Source organism: Rhea pennata, chromosome 2 (genome assembly GCF_028389875.1).
Source record: "Rhea pennata isolate bPtePen1 chromosome 2, bPtePen1.pri, whole genome shotgun sequence".
Lineage (NCBI taxonomy): Eukaryota > Metazoa > Chordata > Aves > Rheiformes > Rheidae > Rhea > Rhea pennata.
The window spans coordinates 5,247,601-5,265,728 of record NC_084664.1 but is presented as its reverse complement, the minus strand read 5'-3'; the positions used below and the strand labels follow the sequence as shown (position 1 = coordinate 5,265,728).

The window sequence follows — 18,128 nt, the reverse complement described above, 5'->3', positions numbered from 1 at the left end:
GTGAGTTCAGTCTCCAAGGGTTCAGTCCTCTTCAAGGGGTTAAGAGAAGGACCAGAGCTAGTCCAAGAAAAGCAGCAGGAGATGGAGTGAAGTGTTTATGGCCCTAGAGGAGTGAACTATCCCTTTCCATGACAGGAAGCTGCTGATGGATGCAACCCAACTCACTTCATCCTCAGGGCCAGCACTATAAGAAGTGATTAGCAGAAAAGTGGAATTAAAAAAAATCACAGAGCAAAAAAGGAACTGAAATCATTTCAGTGGCATTTTCAGAGGTGTTTCAGGGCTATTTCTCATTGTCTTTAGAATCCCACTGACTCCAGCGACCAAGGTGCCTGCTGGCATTAGACAAAAAAGCTGACTCAGAGTCTGGGCAGCCAAATCAATACATGCTCTCTCTGAAGTAAATGCTTATCCCGCATGAATCCTCATTACAACAAGAAACTCTGACAAAAATGTTCAAGAACCACTAAATGTAGTGTCTCACACTGTACTGTGACTCAGAGTATATGAATTTGGAAAGTATCTATAGTCAATGAAGATAAGAGAGAATACTTGAGCAAGGGTATGGGGATTTCAATGTTAAACAACAGAATGTTGATATTCCGTAATGAGGAAAGAAATGAAAATTTAGCACATTTTTCCATCTTTTTGAAGTCACATCACAGTTGCCCTGGGCATGTGGACAGGTGCCCTTTGCAATATTTTTATCAGTTGAACAAATTCAGCACCCCCCACCCACCTGCAAACTGCATGCTGTCCCCAGGAACTTACTTCATTGCTCTCATGTATGTTATGATCAATCATTTGAAGCAGAAACCACATCAAATTCCTCAGGATGAACGTGGTGATCAAGTTCCAGTGAATAATATTCCGCAGGCATCTGATACTCCTAAACAGGGGAATGCATTTAAGTCACACAATGAATACATATACACACATGAATGAGTATATAAACTAAACAAGCTAACCTGTTCACTTGAAAAAATCCTCATGGTTTATCCCCATCCATTATTCCCATACACTGTGGAACAGGAGATTCTGCTGTCCAATGGGACAGCAATAACACTCTATGTAGTGGTTTATTGCTCTCTTCTTTACTGGGAAACATAGCAAGTTTGAGTCCCATTCTCTAGTTTTAAGGGTACAGCTAGTGGCACAGCAAGTGACAGTGCCAAAACTTGGCCTCTGCAATGCAGTTATAATCCAAACAGATGATGTAAACATAAAACAGCTGCAGAGGGATGCCAAAATATGTGTTTCTTCTCTTTGTCAAATACCTTTCTTTTAGAAACCATGCAGCATAACAAAGCCAAGCACAGCAATTTGTTTAGCTAACTTGAGTTCCCGTTGACAAAATTAATTCAAGATAGTGAAATGGGAGCTAATGGAAACTTCCCAAAATGCAAATGGTCATTTTGTCCCTGGCTATCATTGACTGGTTGCCTCTCACCCCTACCACATCTATTGTAATGTCAACTAGAATTTCTAAGTCTCAAAACAACAAGGCTGCAGGGAAGTCTGTTGCACTGTTCACAGAAGGAGGTTTGGTGACAAATGTCCACTTTGGAGCCACAGAAAATGGAACTCTTTGCATTTGGTGATTCTCTCCCTCTAATGACTCAGACAAGCTGGGCTGTATGAAATTCAAACGTTCTCTGACCCATTAATGCAATAAGAGAGCAGGGGCTGCCTCGTTTCCAAAACAGCTTTTGGTTTGCTGCACTATACTGTCTTAAATAAAGGAGAAGAGCTGCTTATTCTCCTTCGCAAGAATGTATTTGTGCATGTTCTTTCTTCTTCCAGAACCCTCATCTGGAATGCAATGTAAAGTATGAGCACCCATTCTACAGTGTTTTGGGGCTGTAAAACAGAAGAGAGGACATCTTGAACACTGCTGGCTGCTCAAAATGGCTCCAGGAGACAGCTGGTGCGTGGTGCTGGTGCTAGCAACTAGAAGCAGCACTGAAGCTAGACAGTAAGTTATTCATTAAAGATTCAATCATCCAAGACAAGATCATTTATCTTCTCATTCTTTGTGGAATGGTAAAGGAAGGCGAGAGCCAAGTCACAGTTTCACAGTTACAGAATGTTCAATTAAATGATCTTTTCCCAGCTAAACATAAAACACCCCAGGAGTAAAATTACTTCAATAGGTCCAAACAGCCAGCGTGTTTCTTGGGATCATTAGGTCAGGGTTCTGCGTTTGGCATATCAGTGTCCCTGCTTGCAAAGGAAGCTGCCAGATAATACGGGAGAAACACAGAACGTGGTGGTTTCAAATCTGCTCAGCTGTGACTGACCGTTGTTGATCCCAGTAACAAAAAGATTCTTTAAAAAGAGAAGCCACAATACAGTGACCAACTTTGCTATTGTGTCAGGGTTTTTTTGTATGATAAACAAACCATCTTTCTTGATGACAAACACTAGTTTGTTACCACAAAACTCTCACTGCCCTTTTCCCAGTATCTGATTACTCAGTCTTAGAGCCAGAAAAACTCTGTTTATCTCCTTCAGCCTTACAAATCTCTCCAAGATTTTGTTGTAATCCAGCAAGAAACAAATAGAAAACCTCCCACATATGAGATACTGAAGATTACAGAAAGATGCTTAGAGGTATAATCCTACTAAGTCAATGTCAAAACAGATTCTGAGTTTAACAACTCAGGCTACAGGTATGAAATCTGTATTTGGTTTTCAGAGCCTCGATGACTCACAACTGGAGACAATTTGAAAACACTTCTCCAGCTGCTCAGATCCATTCGCTTTTATATAGGCTACAAAACCAAAGGGCATTATTCTCAGTGTAAGCTGTGCTCCCAGGGAACCTGTCAGAGAAACGGCGCACTCTGAGATCTTCACTTCTAACAAAAGGTTCATGGTTAGGATTTCCAAGAAACTAGACAGCCAGCACCTACTGACATTCATGCTGAAATGAAATGAATTGCCCCAGGAACTCATCTGGCTCTGACAGGCTTTAAAATATGCCGTTGAGATCTGTTTTCTGTTGATTATTCTGCACAGAAATGTCCTGCAGCTGGCTGTTGTTCATCTAGATATTTTGTTCACTCATTTCTGGTCAAGGATAAACAGGTTAAGGAAGGAGTTTGAAATACTGCTTTTGAGGAAAGAAGGAGGCAAAGCACTAGAAACTGAGGAAATTCAAGACAACCTTTAGAGCTGCTGGCATGAAATTAATTGCTTTTGAGAGCTTTAACAACAAAACAGATCCAGAACACTTTGCAACCTAATTCTAGAGAAAGAGAAATAAAACAGTGGGAAAAAAATAATCCTTGCTACATCTTTCAGATACAGTTCAATCATTGCACACTCCAGAATATCATTAAATCTACCAGCAAATAAAATTTGACCCTCACAAGATACAGAGCAGGACATTAGACTAGCCAGAGATGTAAAGAGAATCAAACCAATAGTTGTAGGCCTTTTGGTTCCACCCCTAAGAATAGCTTTTCCCTGCATTAGGATTCTAGCCTTCAAAATCATATTCTTTTCTGTGTCTTGGAATATAAAGACAACCTCAGCATCTATTGGCCTCATGATCTCTGCTCTCCTTACTACTTCTCTGTTCACTGTTTTCTCTTTTTTGTCCATCTGTCTGCATTTAGCTATTGGCTTTTTTTGGATTGCAAGTTGCCTGGGACAGAGGCCATGTTTTAGTAATGACTGGCACCAAGAGCAAGAAGGTCTGTTTTTGTTGGGAACTTCCAGGCTCTTCAGAGAATTATGACAATCAAGACTCCTTCCTCTGTTTGGAAAAGCCATGTTGTGCTGAGGGAAGATGTGTTCCTGGTGTTAAAATTAAGTGCAAGCCTACATGTGGCCAGCAGCTGGAATTTATGGAGATGAGGCCTGAAGGCTTGTCAAATGAAGTTTTGGACTTGAAATATGAGCAGCTGGCTCCCATACTCCACTACCTTTAGGAAAAGCCTAAAGTATAGGCTTATTGGAAAATAAAAATACTTTAGGTATTAGCAGCTCAGCACCATGTCCTCACTCCCCTTTTGAGACACTCCATGTATGACACAGCTGATAAGGAGATGCTTTGACCTGCTAAAGACTTTCATGTCTTTGGGGCTAACGGAGAAAGGTAGAAAAGGCTGCAAAGCAAACCTTTTGCTTTCCTAGCTGCAGCCTCTCCCTAGCCACATTCCCTGCCACATTTCTGCTTTGGTGAAGCAGTACAAACAGGTGAGATGAAGCAAGTGCTTTTGTGATGTCTGGGCCATTACTCTTCTGGTGTTAGGAATAGTTAGTATCTTACTGGAAACAGCAGTACAGTCAGGCTGAGAGACACACCTTTGAAAGTGCTGCGGTTTCTGAGTGGTTCAGGCACTGAGGTGACCCCAGGCGCAGAATGGTTTTAACATTTTGTTTTTCTTTCCTTCTTTTTCTTCTTTTTTCTTTTCCTTTTCATTTAGTAGAAGTCACAACTAGAGACCCCAAAGAGGGTTTTTTTTTTTTTTGTTTGTTTGTAGATAGCCCAGAGCACATGGTTTTTGTTTGTGTCTGTATCCTAACTAGTACTAGCACAAAAATCACAGTAGTGGTAATGCAATTCATAGCCAAAGGCAAGAAAAGTATAGAAATAACTATGTCAGATTCATACTGGGAAGGGAGAAACAACAAGGTTAATATAGCGTGTGGAGGCTTAGGGGCATGACAGCTGAGGAGTGCAGCAAAATCAACGGATACAACAAGGGAAAGATCTCCTTCTGGCCACCTGAGAAAGCTGTTTCTGTTTACAGCCATTGCCAGTGGACCTTATTATCATTATCTAGTATAAGAAAGATTTCCAGAGGGATCCTGGCTGAGAGAAGAGTCCATGATCTGGGAATGAATGCCTCCCGCTCACCACACACACACACACACAGAGCCCCGTAAGAGGCATTAGCTTCAGCTCTACAGCAGAATGCTAGACACAAAGAAGCAATTAAGATAAAAGCAAATGTACCTCTTGTTAGTTCTACTAATTAGTAAACGAAAAAACAGGTGAATGGTGGGAAATTACATATAATGATCTCTTTATTTGACTTGAAAAACAGACCATATTTCAAGCCTAAATATCATTCTCTGAGTTGATACCATACCACTGGCACCCTGAGTTGCTTGTTACATGGTATGTCATAACTGTACTTCCATGTTAGCAACAACAGCTGCAAATGAAAAGAAAGCAAAATTCTCCCACAAGTGACTGTAGCCTGTGTCAGAGGTGGGCAGGAAGAGTTTCTGCCTATTGGAAGAGAAAGGAACCTGTGCTAATTAATTCAGTGAAATGATCTCAATTGTATGAATACATATAGAAAGCAGAGATTTAGAAAATTCATACTTTTGATTTGGGAAATGCTGAAGCCTGAAAAAGCATGAAACACAATTGATTCTTTCTGTACAAGTGGCCTCACTGATTCAGGAGTGGATATCTATAAAAGCGTTTCTAAAATAGCACTGATAAAACTCAAAATAGCCTTCCTGTTGACTCATGTTTTTTTCTTCTCCATCCATACAGTGTTATTTTTCCTGTGGGATGTGCAGAGCCATTATTTTCTGATTCAAAGTATGACATAAATAATTAACATTAGCAAACTTAATAATGTGCCAGCACGGTCAAAAGCTAGCTGAATCAGTAGAATCATCTTCATGGAATTAATTGCAAATAATAACTTTATTAAAGGAGCTTGGAAACCTTCTATTAATTCATGTAGGATTCCATTAATAATGATGTTCAGTTAAGACTTCCGTTCCACTGCCTGTCTGAAAACAGCTTGCAGGAGAAATCTGAGAGCACTTTCATGGAATCCTTCCCATTCCATAACTGCTGAACAAGCACGAAGGGCAGGTTTAGATAATATCTTAAAAACATATATGTTTCCCCTTCAGTCTTCTCTAGGAGAGGCAAAGCTCATGGACAAGCCATAAATGGCACAGAGTGGGAAGAATACCTAACTGCAAACTATTTCCCAGGCTGTGTGCCTGTTAAGGCCTATTTGCTATCATACACATGGAGGCCTCCCCTGAGGTCTTCATGGTTTCCCCTGCATGATGTTCACCCATCAATGCCTGTATTCTGGTACTCCTAATGCTCACGGATGGGAAAAACAGCTGGGGAGGCTGGCAAGGAAATGAATTTCTTGGTGGCAGTTGCCTAGGAGAATATAAATATTCCCACATGAAAGGCAAGAGGAACTTCCAAGAGGGCAAAAAAAAGCTTAGAAAAATGACTTCTATAGGAGGTGGGGGCAGAATGCTCAGGTGAAGAGGAGAAGCAGCTACTTCTGCCAGTGTTTAGGATGTACTTAGAACCTCAAAACAAACTCAGGCTCACTAAGCCTTTTCCAAAACTTACTTCTCTTGCATTCAAGCCAACTTTTAATTTCAGGATACAAGGGATTCTGCTTGCTTTGGCCACAAAGGTTTAAAGCACTGACATTTTCCAGGGTTGAAAAGCTGCAGAAAAAAACTACACAGACAGGAAAACTCCAGAGCAAGACTGGACTGACCGCATTCATTGTCACCAGTGTTTGTCCCTGGCACCGTATGGCTGTGTAGCACTGTGAACAGGGGTCAAAAACAGCCCTCTGCAGACTGTGATGTGTTAACTGGCCCTAAGGGACACGTCCAAAGCATGTGATTGAGCAATGGATAGGTAGATTTCTTTTCCTATGGAGGAATCAGAGTTAGCCCAAAGCAAACAGAAGTATTGTCTCTGCTTGAGAGAGACTATACTTGCTGCTCATGACAGGGAGATGCAAACAGACTCACGGCAACCCTTTGAAATTACTGGCATCCCAACACCCATGACCAACATCCAGCTACCTGAGGAAGAGGAGCATCTAGTCATCCAACAGACAGGGACTTGTCTGCACTGGCATTTAACCGTACAGATCAGCAGCACAGGGATCCTAAGTCTTCCAGGACAACCTCACCTTCCAGGCCAGATGGGTCAGAACAAGAGATTTCTTATAAGAGCAAAAGTTCTAGCAATGTGCTGCCTAGTAGTAAAATGTTGCTGCAGCCAGAAGGGTAAGTCTCCTGTTTGGTACATGACCATTGATTTGCTGAGGGAGTGGAGAGGCAGGATGAGCTGCAAGATCCCATACTGCACAATAAGTCTGTTTTATTCTCAACTCTGCTCTTGGGTGACCTTAACTTAAGTCACTTTACTTTTCAGCATCAGGGAAATAGTAATTCCAGCCTTTCTCACCTATCCCAAACTGAATACCCCTGATCAAGGAAGAAAAATAGGGCTGGGCCTGTTTTGTGATGAGGAGGACAGTAACAGGAAACATTAGGTTTTGTAGAGACCTGCCCAAAAGCAAATAGTAGACACAGAAACCAACTGCACTGAAAGACTCTATTTAGAGGCAAGAAGGATTGTACAATTCTCTTGCAAAGTCTTCTGAGAGCTACCACTGAGATGGGAGTATGAAAGCAAGGAATCCTTTTACTTTGCTTTACTGTGTTTCCTGTTATTACAGTTTTACTGTTAGTGACTTAAATTGAAAGTCTTCACTGCAATTTTTTTCCTTACATGATTGCTAAAAAAAAGAAAAAACAAACAAAAAAAGAGCTAAAGAACTCTGGTGTTTGGGTAAATAATAAAATAATTTAGGTTAGAAGGAACTCTTAGTGGTCTAATCTAAGATCCTTCTCAGAGCAAGGTCAACATGAAAATAGATCAAATAGCCAGGAACTTGTTCTGTTAAGTCTCTAAAGACATAGATTCAGCACATTCTCTAGGATCCTGCTATAATGCTTGACCATAATTATGGTGAAAATTTTCTTACTTATGTCCATCTGGAATTTTCCTTTCTGAAACTTTTGATTATTGTGTGTTGTCCTTTCCCTGCACATTGCTGAAGTAATTCTGTCTCAGTCTTCTCTATAATCAACCTTAGATAGTGGAAGAAATGCAGAAAGCTAACTTCTAAAACAGCTGTAAAAGTAGCAAAGCTGAAACAAGAAATGATTAGGAAGAATAAAAGGGAAAATGAATAACTTAAAATTGAAAAGATTGGCGTCACTAAAAAATAAAGACTCTTTTACACCCTTAATGGAAACTATGAAAGGAAATTCCCAGGCAAAGCTTATTTAGTGCATGACTGATCAATTGAATTGCTTCCCATTGTCCCAACGGCACTCAATGTTCACATGCACTCGTCTCTGCCCCTTGGTCTCTCCTTTTTGATTTTCAAGATTAGCAGTTAGGCCCTGGCAGAGATAGGAAGGCACAGAAAGCACAGGATAGTTTTTAGATTCCCAAGATGAGCATAAGTTGAGCTGAGGGCAATGGTGGAGGTGCTAAGAGGCGTGTAGCAGGCAATATCTGTGTGCCCAGTAACAAAAGTAGTGAGTAGAATAAATGAGAGTTGAATAAAAGAAATCACAATTGTGATGTGTCTACACATAAATTATTTTAACCTCTGAGCTATATTTCTAGTAGTGAATAATAGAAGGCAGAGCCTTTTCCTTGTGGCAGCTGGAGTTAAATAGCTTGCATCTGTACACCTAACCTCTCTTCCCAACGGCCACAGCATACATTCTGTTGGAAAACCGAGACTTTGAGAATTGCAGATACTGTCTGGGAGAGTGCTAGCCAGCACAGGTCACAGTCTGCCTGGGAGTGTGCTGACAATAAACAGTATGGATAACCACAGGACAGGGCATCAGCTTGTGCCCTTGTCCTAGCCAGTGTACAAAGAGAGACATTGCTCCTGAGAATTGCATGGTTAGATATGAGCTAACTGAAACCTAATCATGGCTACTGCCATCTGAGAATACGGCTCTTTATTGCTCTTCTGCTGGAGAAATTTTCTCGGTATATTTTCACAGGGACCAACTGAACAACCAAGTTACAAATATAGGCTCCGTTTAGTTCAACACATGCTCGTGGTTTAGCTGGTTGAAGGAGCTTTAGGAATATGCTCTAATCGATCTTTCTCAATGGACGTTGCTGTCAATCATATTGAGCCAAACTGTAAATGCGGCTGTGGAGTATCTTTCTAACGGGAGCTTACTTGCAGCCTAGGTCTGAGGCAGTCCCCAGTAACAAACTACCTTTCGAGTAGCAGGGACACAGTAAGTGGCTACCTCCCTCTGAAATTTATCTAAGACATTGTCCTGTTGACATAGGCTGTAGCTGTAAGTCCAGACTGTGGAAAGGTGAATGTTTGCTACGAAGGGGAACCACCACTAGTGGATTGACCAAATTAAAGTTAGGACTTCAGAAGCCAGAGACTGGGAACTGATGGAGGCTGATCTGGCTGCTGCTGTTTGGGGAATATATGAGTGTACATGTCCTCATTTATTATATTCCTGTGGGATTATATAAAAAAAGATCTGAAAGAAAAACAGTTTAAAAGATCAGCTAGGGAATTCAAGGTTTATGGGCTTTTATGCTTATAATATAATTAACAATTGTTTGTTAAATTATCATCCTTTGCAGATATTGTGTGGATAAAACAAACAGGGAAAGCCAATGACAATGATATTGCTGTTAACACTCTCCTTGACCTCAATTCTACCAAAATACAGTGTGGAATATTTCATCATTTTGGCATATTTGGCAAGGAATTCAGGGAAGAACATATAAGATTATTTATAACCTGGGTGCTTCTTCAGCTGTCCAAACATTCATTCCTATGTTTCTAAATTTCCCCAGCTAAAGTGCCTACAGGAACCTGCTTTGCACCAAGCTACAAACAAGGAAGAAGCTTCCCTCCATCCTCACCCTCATTCTTCTTATCCCTCTTCCTCCTCCTCATATAACACCAAATTTGTACCAATATAAACTTCTGCAAGGTGGAAGCCAACCCCCATTCCTTTCCGTGCCTCCCGTTGCTGTTATCAGCTTCATGGTGATCACTGCCCAGCTGGAAACGTTCCACTGTGGTTCAAGCTGGGCACCTCCTACAGTCCAGATGCCAGAAAAAGTATACATACCCTATTTAAGGATGATACAAATCAGGGATTTTCCACATCTCTTGGGTTTTACTTGACACAGTAGTAAGATATAGCAGTATTCATCATTTAGATTAGGCAGAAGAGAGGATGGCTGGGTGCTAGACACCTAAATGCGCATTTCTAGCAGACAGCTCTAAATATCCAGGCTTGAAAATACCTATTCTGATTCACCTGTCCAGAGATGCCTCAGGGCAGGCTCTTTTTTGAAAAAAAAAGCCCCCCTTTGTTGGGCTTCCGAACAAAATACATATCTTAGACAGACAACAAAAACTCTAAAGACAAAACTCTATTTTCTTTATTCCTCAGAGACTTTCAAAAATTTGCAAGAATTGCCCCAAATACATTTATTCATCATCAACAACAAAGGCAGAATAGAGCACAAATGTGTTTTATCTTGTTAATTAACACAGATTTAATCCTGCATGGAGCAGTTCTGTTACCTGAATTTAAATAAGTTAGTGTCTGTCTCCAAAGACAAACCCTTGTGGCTAAAACCTCAGCAATGACAGAAATACACCATTAGGATCATAACATCAAGCACGGGATGGAAGAAGGAATCATAAGCCTTCAAAGACCAGCCACAAAGAAGTCACTGAGTCACACAGTCCTTCATAAATTCCTGAAACTCTAGTCTAAAACTCCAAGTCAAGTTTTCCTCCATTACATTTGCTCCAGAACCTTGCTTCTCTGCTCATTAGAAATCATTCTCTAATATCCACTCAAGGGTCTATTCATAATGTGTCCGTACCTTTTTCTTTTTGCACGAATGTTGTCCTTGACTGTAAGTAGTGTTTCTCTTACCAAAGTTTATCCAATAGTGACGTATTTATAGGCAGCAATCATACTCCTTGCCAACCTTAATATTTCAAGGCTACAGTATCACTGTTTCAGATGAAACCTGCCATATCTAAGGATACAGCTTTCTGGGCACACTCTTAATAGTGTGTAATAGTGGTATTACTCCAGGAGTTCATGAGGGTTCTGCTTCCATCTGTGCTTTCTGTGCTAGGCTCTGTACAAAGGCGGAAAGTCTAGACTAAAGAGCAAGTGATAAAGATATGAGACGAGAGGGAAGTGAGTAAAGACAGCAGTAAGCAAAGACATTGGCCTAAGGCTAGTCAACAAGAAATGTGTTGCTATTCTTTATTTTAGTCACTGAGTCAGGACACTTCAGATGCTTTCAAGCAGTACAAACACTTCAGATGTTTTGTTCTCAAAGACAGCCGCTTAGCATCTCACTGAACGTGTGCTTATTTACAGAGCTCCATTCATGTTCATTCCTGTCTTGCCGTTGGGAACCGTACCATGGACAGAGCTCTGTCTCCACACCAACAGCCATTACCATCCACTAAACACACGCTGTGCCATTAACAGTATTCATAGTAAAGTTTTAAACATGTCATGTGCCTGAATCATTTTTTAAGACCCTGCTGTGCTAACTGTCAGACGGAACAGACTTTAACAAGACTAAGTGGAAAGCCAGAAGCTGAGAAAGAAAATGGAGCACTAACATGCAAATTAATTCATTAATTCATTTACTTGACTTTGTGTCCTGAGATTGACTCTTATTTTCTGTGCTCCATAATAGAAAGATATGTACAGGATGACTGTGAATTAGATTTGTAACCTGCTCTGCTCTGATCGCATCAGATATCACATCACTTTTAAGTGCAACTCCATACTAATTGTGCAGCTCATCTATCCCCTTGATATATTCCCAATACCCAGCATTGGCTCTGATAGATGTCATATCACTCTACTCTATGAAACCTGCTCTGCATGGATGCTCTACATTTCTTCTGACAGGTTTCTACAAAGCATTTAATCAAACTCTTTCATCCTTACTAATAGAGACCTGCAGCAGCTGTCTCACTAAATGCACACAAGACTGAAGATCAAGAGGCAGTTCAGAGGAGTCTGAAACAAGGAAGGATAGAGGATAATGGGATCTCGCACTCCTAAAACCTGGGAGCTGGTTAAAAAAAAAAAAAAAAAAAAAGTGAAAATGTTCTTTCAGTTCTTTCAAGAAAAAAATAAATCATTCTTTGGAAGAAAAAAAATAGCTGGGATTTAGGCAATATAGCTTTTATTAGTAGAAGGAAAGGGCACAATTCCTCAGGCCCATGAGAAATATCAGCTATTTTAAAGAGGAAATAGGAAGAGATTAATGGAGGGGAAACAGGAAAGTAAAGTTTCCCTCAAGTCCTCATTTGCCTTCATTACCACCATACTAGTGACAAAAGATGCCATGAGAAAACATTTGTGTAGTTCTTCTGATCTGCGTTTACCCAGCAATCTGTGCAAAAGGACTTCTTATTTTCAGTGCTCAGCCTATCTGCCTTTTAGCCAGAATTTCGGAGGGGTCTTAGATGTTTCCCAGAACAAACACCTGTCTTCCTTTAGTTGATGCCTTTGCTTCAGCCACTACTGCACAAATAAAACATCTGCTGATTGAATCTAGTTAGGTCACTGCTGGCATCACACAAAGCAGGAGTTTTACAAAGGAATCACATTCTGCCTCAGAGGCTGATATAACAGCACACTAACAAGGAAAAAAAAGCCGAGGCACAGCAATCTGCATACTGAGCAACAGCAAAGGAAAGTACCATTCAAAAGGAATGTTTTTATTTTTTCTGTTTTTATTTTTTTCTTTTTCCTTTCTTTAGCTTGAATGATATTACTGTTAGCAAGGTTCCTCCTATGGAAAATTTCTGCTTTATCAGAAATCAAAATGTGATTGTGTGGGAGAGTAAGAGCCATGTCAGCAGGAAATGCCTGTATGCACCTGAGGGATGAATTAAATCTTTATTATTAATGAGAACACACAGCCTGTGAGTTTCACAGCAGTGCAGATGTATTATACCAATGCCATGTGAAATGCACTGAGCAAATCTCTCCCAGTTCTGTGTTAGACACCTAGTATATGCAAAAAATTCTTTACTTTTCCATTTCAGCACTTTTGTTTTTGTTGTCGTTTCTTGTGTCTTGCCTTGTAAAAATAGCGAGGCTTTCACACTTCTAAGACCACCTACACTTAGATCTTGAGGACCATCCTTGACTTAGCCCCTTGTGAATCATTACCATTCCGTGTGCCAAGGAAAATTAAGTCCTTCCCTGCAAGTTGGACTTCACTTTTTTTTCTTTAAGTGCTGAATGCAAGTTTACTGGCTTATTTTCCCTTCCACAGCCAAGGAAGGACTGGATCATAAGGCACAGAACAGGAGAATTTTTAGAAGTAGAAGCGAATTCTCAACTCAGTTCTCTTACCTTCCCAAATCTGCTGAGGTCTCCTGGCAACACAGAAATACAGTTGGCAGATGGTTTCATTGCTTGCTGCTACATGTGAGCTTTCTGCCCCTCAAAATATCTTTTAGTCCAAGATTTTTTAGGGTTTAAGACATCAGAACATTTCTATTGCAGTTGCGGGAGTGTTATGAATGAAGGATAGAGAGGTGCATAAGGAACTGAGGGAGATGGGAACTGACAACAAGATGACATAGGACATTCAGAAGAATTGAGAATACATCTAGTTCTTCCCCTTCCCACCCCAATAGAACTGAGAATTTAAACTGTCCATTGATGCAATAGGTACCTGGACTGGGACAGCAAAAGTAATGGTGAGGCTCATCTCCAAGAGCAGATCATCCTTCTCACTAGCCCATCACCAAAGCAACATTCTCTTTGCCATGCTGGCCAGATATTTAACTTTCTCTTAAAACCACCAGTGTGAGAGATTCCTCAGACTTCCTCAAAGCTATGTTCCAATGCAGCAGATGTGCTTCAGTCTATTCCTTTATTCCTCCTCCATCTGCATTGACAGAGCAAAGGAAAATCAGGCAGATGAGGGGTGAGAAATAGGGAGTGACTGTGTATCTTGAGCCTTCTTCAAGGTCTTCTTTCTATCCTCACCCTGAATACACACCGTGGAGTGAGATAGGTTGGTGGGGCAGGAATAAAGAGCTTTCCAGAGATTTCCACTGTGGGTAGAGTGGATACACAAATATTAAATCTAGCCTTCTGGGTCTTCTACTGCTCTTTTAGCCTGGAATTATCTAAATTGCCCCGCTTCACACAAGTACTAGATGCCCTTTTCCATCCAGACTAAAACAGAAAGAAAAGCCCCAAACAACAGGACTCAAATGATCAGAATTGATTTGCTTTTGGGACACCTTGCACGTGACAAAGATGTGTAACTCTATAGTAGCTCATGCTGGCTTATGCTGGCTGGACAGTTATTTCAGGAAACCAAATTTGCTCTGTGTGGTGCAGTGTTCATCTTGAAAACGGAGTATCTTAATTCAGGGCCAGTGGAGGGCCATATCTAAATGCTGCAGTCATTTTTAATGCTGAAATTGACTGCAAAACCTAAACCTTGAAGTCAGAGTTTATACATCAGAAAAACAATTTAAAAGAGATTAAATAAGCTGCTTGAATGTTAAAAGATGGATACATTTATACCATATTATCTAATTGTTTCTGCTTTATTTACTTTAGCATTTCTAAAAGATTCAGCATCAAAGAAGGGAATATAGTTACGATGAATAATTTGTATTCTTTATTCAGTGCAAATTAATTCAAGGCTCCAAGCATTACAGAAATTAGCATTATATGCACATTAAAAAGGTAGAACCTAGAAGTTAAAATCACAGATCTGAAATGTTCCCACTTAACATTCCAAGTTTCTTTTTTCCCCCTTATTAGTGTAGATTATTCCACTTAGAAATGCTGGAATGAAAGAAAATTCCTGTTATTGATAAGAAAGATGCTCTCGTCAGGTCTGCTCAAGCGAAAAACTTAACACAAGCCTTTACAGCGTTGTTCCATTTTAGGAAAGTAGTAATTCTTTTTCTGAAACCATTGTCTAGCATCATGTTGCAATCCTATGGGCCAGCCTCAACCTCTTTCTGCTCTGCTATAATTACAACATTTGTCTCAAGAATAATTGTTCCAGAGCATGTTGTGCATTTGAGTCCAAGTTCAAGCTCAATGTTCCTACACAAGGTAGCACAAATAATACAGAAATACCCTGACCAAGCCATTATTATTAAAAAATAATCCTGTGATTGAGCCTCCAGACATAAGTATAAAACATATGATAGTGAGGGATGCCTATTAACTTTCACTCAGTGTCTTTCTCGTCTGTCCTTTCTTTCCCCGCTGCAGTCCTATCTTCTTCCCAAGCTTTGTTTTCACTGTGATACCATATGACCTGACACAAAAACTCCCTTCTCTACCACTGAACCAGGAAAGAGAGGAGTTTCTATGTAGTTTCAATGACTTGCATCCTTCATCTCATGACTACTGGTGGAGACAAAGCTCTTACTCACTTAATCTTTACTTAAACAAACTTCTTAGTTCTTTAATGGGACAAGATTTGGAGTTAAGTGAAAGCACAGTGGAAAGATTACATTCTACCTCCCTGGGTCTAGATCTGGCCTTTATCTGTCAGGGAATGCAAAATGTCTTGTGTTATTATGCACAGACATAGAAAAAAGAAAACTTGCCCTCAAAACTTGAAACTCAACACACTCAAATCCCAACTTCCCTTAATGAAGCTCTCTATGTGCTCACAGGGTTTTTATTGCATCAATAAATCATGCACATTTTTCTTCCTGAATACAAATAAGCTCTGGGTCCTAAGTGCAGAAGCCATCACTAGAGCTCATCCACAGCATCCATCAATGAAATTGTATATATGCTTGGGAGCATAAATGCCATGATCATTTTTCAAGGCCATACACAATCTGGACAGCATTGTTAACAGGCTTGAGCAACCCGATAATAAGTGTCACACACCCAACCAAGTTAGAAGCATACAAACAGATTACTCACCTCAAGCACAAGAAAAGCATAAAGGCAACTATAAGAGCCCCTACTGATATACAGTGGCCCAGGTAGTTTATGATGAGAGCAATCTTGTAATGGAGCGCATACTTCCTCTGGAGGTAAAGAGATAACATGATTAAATCAGCATGACTCTGTGAGCACTGACATTAAGGAACAGTTAATCAGTTTAGGAAACAGTAATTACTTTTCTTGACTTTAAAATGATATAATAACCTCAGGGCTGATGCTTATGTTTTAGCCAAGCATGCTGGACACAGGCAGAAGTGCATGTTTGGTTTCATTTCAGTTTGGAATTTGTCCACAATTACATACAGACTTCCACAGAAAAGGTTTTTTTCCTTACTGATTATTTTTTTCTTTTCACTGAAGTTTCCTCATGATTTGTTACTTTCTTCATTATTCTATTTTAAAACTTTGTAGACAAAGGTAACAAGGCTACCAAAGACACAAGAGATCTTTTTGAGATCTTTTCACAGTCTCAATATGATGCAAAACACATCTTTGTTAGGAGTCTAGATGGTCTTAATGAGCCAGGGTATGCTACTTTAATATTCAAATAGATTGCTCTTCATATGAAAATAAATCAGTTGTCAGTAAGAATAAATAACAGGCCCCTTCTATAGGGGCAGTATTTTCTCTAAGGTACTTTCTGTGCAAACCAAGATCCTTATCTTTCCATTTAAGGCCAGAACCAGTGCAGACTGCAAGAGCTAGAATCTAGTAGAGTCCCTCAGTTCTAAGAAAGCCTGAAAGACCAGAGTGACCCAAGTATGTGGTGAAACTTATATTGGTGTCTACCTCCTAGGATGCTGAGGGGATTTTTAGTAGGTCCTCGATCCTGCCAACAAAGAACAAAGCACAAAAGTGCTCCCACCTAAATTAGTGAATTTAGTGATGTGGTCAAAATTTGACCTGGGTTTGTAAGACCTCAGCCTAATTGACTTATTTGCCAGAAGTACATGGAAGATTCTTCTTTTGTGGGCTGTTGCGGGCTACAGAAAAACAGAAGCAGCTCCTTTCTTTGCCTGGTGGAGAGCAAGAAGTATAAAAATAAATAGTGAAGCTGTTTAAAAAGTGACAGAGGTTTTCTGCTTAAAGAACTAAGTCCTCTGAAAATAGATTTTTTTCTGAGTTAGGTATTTGTTTCTTTTCAGGTTAAAAAGATCTTTCTCCTACTTTGGGATGTTCTCCTCCCTCAGAAGAGAAAAGATATAAAGAGAAAATTAAAAAAAAAAGAAAGCTTTTTGAAAAATAACTACCGAAATCCCCTCCCTATGACAAAAAATAGAAAACCAAAATCATGCAAATGTTTTAACTTTCTAATTTGGGTTGAATTTCCTTTGTTTCTTTTTTGTAAAAATTTCCCTTAAAGTTTTATTTCAGTCAAAGAAAACTGTCAGTGAATAAACGTTAGGATGATACTACAACTAGCAGATGTAGTTAGTATCTGCTCCATCGTTACATGAAGCTAGCATTTTCCAGCACTTTGCTAGAGAGTGAATGAGCCCTTTGGGAATCATTTTCATAATTAAATTTGCCTATATCTTCAGCCCATGGAGCAATTACCATTTCTGGACAGAACTCCACATATATAGTTCTTATGTCTATTATAAAATCCCTGAAAATAAAATTCCCTCTGCACAGGCCCATTTCTGAATAGCCTTGAAGAAAATCAGAAAACAAGTCACTGAACTTTACTTATTCTAAAGTCATCAGGTCACTAAAAGAGGAGGAATACACACTCTTATAACTTGAAATGAAGTGCCTACCTGTCATGCAATGTTGTGCTATTCAGCTAACGTCCCAGAACACTGGCTTGGTTATCTTCTTTCCTACTTAAGTGTTGGTGTGATGCTAGAAATCTTCCAAAAGAAGATGACAATGTTTCTGCCAGCCAAGAAGCCAGCTCTTTGAATCTGACCCTTCAGCTCGCTGCTTTGGCTCCTAACCATTATTTCCATTTCACTCAAGTTTTAAGAGGTTACAGTTCAGAAGAGAAGAAAATTAATTGGAAAAAAGTATAATCAAGCTCCTCTTTGAAGTACTAGAAGTGAAGGAAGAACAGGCACAACCTTTTTTCTGTTGCTGACACTAACAACGTTTCCTGAAAGCAAATTCAAAGATCATACAAACACACACTGCCTCAATGTCTATAAAAAACTGAGCTGACACGATAGCTTCCCACCAGTTTATATGCAATTTGCAGCTCTGGTAGAATTGGAGAAAACACCTCTAGGGCTGAAAAAAACACATGCCCAGAATCAGTTATGTGTTGGCCAAAGCTCAGTTCATGTAAAATACTTGCA

General features: G+C 39.9%; 1 protein-coding gene across 3 annotated transcripts in view; it reads right to left on the bottom strand.

Annotated features, from left to right (window-relative positions):
- The window catches only part of LOC134135955 (corticotropin-releasing factor receptor 2), a 145,841-nt gene that overhangs the window by 44,345 nt on the left and 83,368 nt on the right, over window positions 1–18,128 (bottom strand). For 2 of the 3 annotated variants that reach the window (XM_062567643.1, XM_062567644.1), the window contains 2 exons: window positions 15,808–15,914; window positions 772–889 (listed from right to left, as the gene is read on the bottom strand). In XM_062567643.1, the coding sequence (XP_062423627.1) occupies window positions 772–889; window positions 15,808–15,914 (225 nt within the window). Of the gene's footprint in view, window positions 1–771; window positions 890–13,567; window positions 13,669–15,807; window positions 15,915–18,128 lie in introns of those variants that run through there. The other variant, XM_062567645.1, reaches the window with a different exon arrangement.